The 6,203-nt window shown below is 57.3% G+C and overlaps 1 protein-coding gene across 3 annotated transcripts; it reads right to left on the minus strand.

Annotated features, from left to right (window-relative positions):
* Positions 1 to 713: 713 nt before the first annotated feature.
* FOXC1 (forkhead box C1) lies at positions 714 to 4,872 on the minus strand. Of its 3 annotated transcripts, none has more exons than XM_072853188.1 (3): positions 4,671 to 4,872; positions 4,533 to 4,593; positions 714 to 3,978 (listed from the first exon to the last, which is right to left on the minus strand). In XM_072853188.1, the coding sequence occupies exon 3, from the start codon at positions 3,964 to 3,966 to the stop codon at positions 2,428 to 2,430; it is 1,539 nt and encodes a 512-aa protein (XP_072709289.1). In that variant the 5' UTR covers positions 3,967 to 3,978; positions 4,533 to 4,593; positions 4,671 to 4,872; the 3' UTR covers positions 714 to 2,427. The 3 variants fall into 3 exon arrangements, with proteins under 3 accessions (XP_072709289.1, XP_072709290.1, XP_072709288.1); XM_072853189.1 differs by having other exon boundaries at positions 4,825 to 4,859; XM_072853187.1 differs by lacking the exons at positions 4,533 to 4,593; positions 4,671 to 4,872 and having other exon boundaries at positions 716 to 2,066; positions 2,265 to 4,187.
* Positions 4,873 to 6,203: the final 1,331 nt, after the last annotated feature.

Consider the following 6,203-nt stretch of genomic DNA (forward strand, 5'->3'; position numbering starts at 1 on the left):
GGAGGGGGAGCGAGGGAGGCAGGCGGCGAACGCCGCGCCGTGCCCCCCGGCCCGGCAACCCCGGTCACAAGGGGAGGGGAGGCGGGAGCCGCCAGCTCAGCTGCCCCCCGCTCGGTACCGGGACAGGGATGGTGGGGAGCAGAAGGGGAGCCCGACCGGGAAGAGGTAACGTTTTATTTCCCTTTACTGGTGAAAAACGGGGAGCTGCGATTAAAACGTGCCCCCGGAGCGAAGGCGTTCAGCTTTCCTCGTCCTTCGCTTCAGCTCTACCATAACCGGACGACGGAGCGTTTGAGTTTCTCTCACCCAACTTAGCAAACAAATAAATATAAAGAAGGCCGGTAATCTCTTCAGAGGTACTAGCACGAAAAAGCAAAGACTATGCGATACTTAAATAAACGTATTTTAAGCCAACGTTATAACGTCACACACACACCCGCACGCACACCCGGTTCATTCGATCTGCTGGAGGCGTTTTCTGAATATTAAGATTATTGCTTTGGAGGGGAAGCGCAGCTCAAAAGCGAGGTAATAAGGTTTAACTGTAAATACCTTTGTATTTATTTAGTGTAACCTTTAACAATGCAACAGCAATTACTGCTAAGTGTTGCCTTTAGATAAGAGATACTGATAGGAAACTGTATTATCTTGAAAGCCAACTTTAGGCCTTAAATATCTGTAATCAAATGATCTTCTTCCCAAGTCTGACTGACAAGGCAGATTCTTTTAAGTTAATGAATTTATTGCATTTTGGTGGTTATTTACAAAGGGGGAAGGGGATCCCCATTGCCCGTAGGTTCTTAATTGCAAATTGTCCAGAAGGTGAGATTCTTGATCTGACAAGACGTCAGTCTGTGCAGCACTCATCTGCTACCTTGGTAAATTTTTTTTTTTTTTCCGATTTAAGGAAAAAGAAGGGAGGGAAGGAGACCCAAAAAAAAACCCCAAACACCCCACCAACTATATAAGAAAAATTCTCCCACGCAAGCTCTTTCTAAAGTAATTTCAGTCCGAGCGATTAGGGCACTTCCAACATACCAGTAACGTCCCTAAAGGACAGGAGTAAAGCAGAGCTGTAAAGGTGTAAGGGTAGACTGTACAAGCACCCTTAAATGCAACTTCTTTTTTTTTCTTTCTGAAATAAAATAGTACTTAAAAAATATGTATTACAGAAGCGGCTTCACGGATGTGATTGCGCGCATTGCTATCAATTCTACGAAGCAGTGATTGACATGCTTACATTATATTTAAGAATATACGTACTACAGAATATCTGGCATCTACTATACACGGTGGAGTTTAGTAACATATGCAATGCGTGTATGCAGCTATAAATAAATACGTAATCCTTCTTTAAATATAGATACATATGTAAATCCTATATATAAATACATTTGAAATACACACAGAGAGATCGACAGCTCGATATATACACAGTTACACAAGGGCAGGAATCTGGGGCATGTACTTCTACCTCGGAGTTATCGCTGAATATATCCTTACATAGGCATATTATTTAAAAAGCCCGAATGTTGTCATACTACCGTGTCTGGTCAAATGTTTCCAGGTCTTGCCCATTAATTGCTAAGAAAACGTGTTTGTTTATTTGCCAACTCAGAGCTGCCATGGGAAAGTATTTTTTTCCTAGCGGATAAGGCGAGCTGACTAAGTGGAACATATTGCAGAAGAGACTGAAAAAGGGATTTTTCGACCTGGCAGTTCCTAAATGGTCTTTGGAATTTGTGCGGAGGGGAACGAGCTGTTCCAGCGACAAAGTTAGTTATGAAATCCCTTTTCCCTCTCTTTCTCTCGCTCTCTAAATGAAAGTATTAAAATATACAGACGTGTGAAGGATCATTCCAACTGAATGGTAATTTATTAATAAACAAACAATGCAATACCTTCAGAATATTTTCAACAACAAAAAAAAGGAAAATATTGATAGAATAAGATTAATACGGTTTCCCTTTTTATATATAGTGAAAAAATCAGCGTTTCAGTCAATTTTAACGTCACTTTTCAGGGCAGGGGGAAACACTTTCTGGCGTTTGGTCCGCAACATCCAACTACAAATTAAAAATAAATTACTATGTCGCAATTTACATTTTAAAACAAGTCCTTGTAAAAGAGGAAGGGGGGGGGGAGAAGCTGGTACTCTACGCTGGACTTTTCGCCCCCTTTTAAGCGCGGGGCATGACAATACCTTAAGGGATGGGGAAGGGGCGGGGGGGAGTATTTCTCAAAGCAATTAAAAAAAAACTTACGTGTTATTGGAGTAACACTGTCCTTTAACAAACCAAGACATGCTTTGGGGCTGTCTCTGTACAAAAGCTTTTCGCGTGCGCCCGCTTCCCTCCGCGGGCGCGGCGGGGGCCGGCGGCGCGGTGCTGCGCGGTGTCCCCGCGGTCTCTCCGCGGCGGGGCGCGCTCAGAACTTGCCGCAGTCGTAGACGAAGGCCCCGGAGGTGCGGTAGAGCGGCTGGCTGCCGGGGAAGGCCATCTGACAGCTGCCGCCGCCCCCCGCCCCGCCGCCGCCGCCGCCGCCGCCCCCCGCCCCGCCGCCACCGCCGCCGCCGCCGCCCGGCGAGGCGCTGAGGCCCAGCCGCGGCGCCTCGAAGACCTCCCGCGGGGCGGCGGCGAAGCCCTGCTGCGGCCCCGCGTAGCCCGCCGCGCCCGCCAGCGGGCCCAGCTCCCCCGCCGCCGCCGCCGCTGCCGCCGCCGCCGCCGCCGCCTGGTTGAGGTACCAGGAGGCCAGGCGGCCCTGGTGCGGGTGCGGGTGCGGGTGGTGCCCCTCCTGGTGGCCGCCCGCCGCGCCGCCCAGCCCGCCGTGCCCCAGCGCCCCGCCGCCGCCGCCGCCCCCCGCCCCGCCGCCGCCGCCGCCGCCGCCGCCCGTGGGCATGGCGTAGTCGGGCAGCGGGTCCTCGGCGGGGCTGGCGGCGGCGGCGGGCAGGTGGCCGGGGCGGTCGGCGCCGCCCGCCGCCGCGTAGAGGCTCATGGCCTGCATGTTGCAGTGGTAGGTGCCGGCGGCGGCGCCGGCGGCCGCCTGGCCGCAGGGCGAGCCGTAGACGGAGCTGTGGCCCGGCGAGTAGCCGCCGAGGGAGAGGGCGGGCGGGATGCCGGTGCGCGGGGCGGCGGCGGCGGGGGCCAGGAGGCCGGCGCCCAGCTCGGCGGCGGCCTGCGGCGAGCCCCGCAGCGAGGTCATGATGTTGTCCACGCTGAAGCCCGGGCCGTGGTGGTGGGGCGGCGGCGGGGGCGGCGGCGGGGGCGGCGGCGGCGGCTCGGGGGCCTCCAGGCTGAGGGAGCGGCTGGAGGGGAGGGTGCTGCGGGGGCTGCCGCCGCTGGAGAGGCTGCTGCTGCTGTCGGGGCTCTCGATCTTGGGCACGGCGCCCAGCGGCGGCGCGGCGCCGGGGGGGGACACGGCCTGCGGCGGCGAGGCCGTGCCGTTCTCCGTCTTGATGTCCTGGATGCGGACGGGCGGCGGCGGCGGCGCGGCGCTGCCCCCGGCGGGGCCGCCCTCGGGCTCGGCGGCGGCGGCGGCGGGCGGCGGCGGGCGCGGCGGGGCATGGTCCTTGAGGTGCAGGCGGTCCTTCTCCTCCTTGTCCTTGACGGCGTCCTTCTTCTTGAAGCGGCGGCGGCGGCGGAGGAAGCTGCCGTTCTCGAACATGTTGTAGGAGTCGGGGTCGAGGGTCCAGTAGCTGCCCTTGCCGGGCTTCTTGTCGTCGCGGGGCACCTTGACGAAGCACTCGTTGAGGGAGAGGTTGTGGCGGATGCTGTTCTGCCAGCCCTGCTTGTTGTCCCGGTAGAAAGGGAACCGCTCCATGATGAACTGGTAGATCCCGTTCAAGGTGATCTTCTTATCGGGCGCGTTCTGGATGGCCATGGTGATGAGGGCGATGTAGCTGTAGGGCGGCTTCACCATATCCTTGGGCTGCGGCGGCGGCGTGTAGGGCCCGTAGGCGCGGGCCATGCCGGCCGGGTACTGCTCGTGGGCCGGGTGGGAGTACATGCTCATCGGGGCCGGCATGGCCGTGTAGCCCCCGCCGGCCGCCGCCGCGGCGGCGCGGTAGTAGCTCTGCTCTCCGCCGAGGTACGGCACCACTCCCAGGGAGTTGGGACTGGACACGGAGTAGCGAGCCTGCATGTCCTCCCGTCAGCTTTCCCCCACCCTCCCCGCCGGACCAAACAGCGCGTCCCTTCCCCCTCCACCCCTCCGCCGCTCCGCGGACCGAGCTGGACCGGGCGGCCGGGCAACCCCCACCCCCCCACCCCCCCGGCGGAGCGCGGAAAAAGGGAGGAAGAATAACGACGGCAGCGCCGAAAGTCTCCTCTTCTTCGCCCAGGAAAGCCCACCGGCAAGGTCCCGCACTCCGCGCGGAGGGGGGAAAAAAAAAAAATCAAAAAAAGGGAAAAAAAAGAGGGGGGTGAAAAAGGGGAAAAAATGTTTCTAAAAAGAAAACGGAGGAGGAAAAAAAACAGTAATCGCAGCGGAGAAAGCAACTTCCAAACGCAGAAAGAGTATTAAGAAAATAAAACCTTTGCAAAGAGGCTCCCACGCTCCCAGTTCCTTGTTCCACGGGGATCTGCAACAAGTTGTCTGCAAAGGAGGGACAAAAGTAGAGGGATGTGTTTTGTTGGCTTTTTTTAAGCGAGCAGAAGAAGAAAAAAATCCACCTTCCCGATCTCCCAGTGCAAAGTCTCCCTCTCTCTCTCCCTCTCGCTTTTTTTCAGTCTCTTTTTCAGTCGCAGGCTGCTTTGGGAAGCATCGGAAAAACTCCTGAACTTTTGAGCATCCGTCACCACGGCGAGAACTTTTTTACGCACTTACAGTTTTCTCCTTTTTTTTTTCCTCCCTCTCCTCTCTCCGGCTCCTTTTTTTTTTTCCTCTCTCTTTTTTTTTTTTTTCTTTTCCTCCTTTTGCAGGCGGCCCAGCTCCGCCCCGCCGAGCCGGGGCGGCCAATGAGGGCCGGGAGACACCCGGGGCTCTGAATGAGGAGGGAAAAAAAAGGAGCGAGCGAGCAAAAAAAAAAAAAAAAGTAAAAAAGAGAGTAAAAAAGAAGGGGGGGGAAATCCCCGCAGCAGCCCTGGGAGCTGCCGCTCTCGGGGACCGGCCACACACGCTCGCCGGCACACGCGGGCGCCTGGAGCTCCGCGGAGCCCCGGGCTCGAGCGGGCCGCTGCGCACCCGCGGCCACCCTCCCTGCGCCCGCGCATTTTGCGCGCCGGCCCGCGCGAGCCCTACGGCCCCGTGCCTGACCGCCTACCCACCCGCGTCCTTACGCGCGCGGTCACCCTCGCACACGCGCCCCGGGCACACGCGCGACGTGCATGCCTGCACCAACGTGTGTGTGTGTGTATAGATGTGTATGCTCCCCCGGAGCTCTTCCCACCCACGCGCGCACCCCGCGCTCCGCCACGCGTGTTTCTCCCCCACTTTTACTTTTTTTTCCTTTTTTTTCCTTTTTTTGTTTCCCCGTTGGTCTGCTTTCTCCGCAGGCTCCCGCCGGGCTCTCTCCTCCCCTTCCCTCCGGGCTGCCGCCCGTGTCGGCGGGCAGGCTCCACGCCGGTGTGCCGGCTCGCTCCCTGCCCTCCCCGGCCAGGAGGCTCTGCCTCACCCCGGCTGCCTTCCACCCCCCACGCCCGCGGGGACGGAGGGGAAAGTGTGTGCGTGAGTGTGTGTGCATGTGTGTGTGCGCGGGGTGGGATGCCCCTGCCCCAGCAGCACCACCCTGCCTGCAGCCAGCTGCCTGCCTGACCAAACGCTTCTGAAGAGATTGCATTCCTCCGGTTGACAAGGTTTTGACGAGCCCTCCAAAGCTGCTTTTTATTAATCAGCCACCAAGGGCTTTCCTCTCTCCGTCTGCAAAGCAAGCGCCCGCTGCCTCTGCTGTTTATAAACACGGGCGCGTTTCTTTGTACGGGGTCTTTAGCTCGCTCGTTCAGGTAATCTTTACGGACCTTACGGGATGTGATATACGGAAAGCGGGTCCTTGGTGTATTTATTTATTTATTGAGGACGGAGAGGGCATACTTTTGTTCCTAATCTGCTTCAGAGTGGACTCCGTGGTATGTCAGGTGTGCCCAAAGAACAAAAAAAGTAAAGAACAGAAAAAAGGGGGGGAAAGCACAATAAAATGAACGTTGCTTAAGCTGTTTGGCCGCTTCTGCTGTGAAGATTTGATTTGCGTTGCTGTTGCCTTTGTCTAA

This window comes from Ciconia boyciana, chromosome 2 (genome assembly GCF_034638445.1).
Source record: "Ciconia boyciana chromosome 2, ASM3463844v1, whole genome shotgun sequence".
Lineage (NCBI taxonomy): Eukaryota > Metazoa > Chordata > Aves > Ciconiiformes > Ciconiidae > Ciconia > Ciconia boyciana.

What these genes read in the sequence shown, in the direction of transcription:
- FOXC1 (XM_072853187.1), bottom strand. Translation starts at nt 4,140, where the DNA reads ATGCAGGCTCGCTACTCCGTGTCCAGTCCCAACTCCCTGGGAGTGGTG.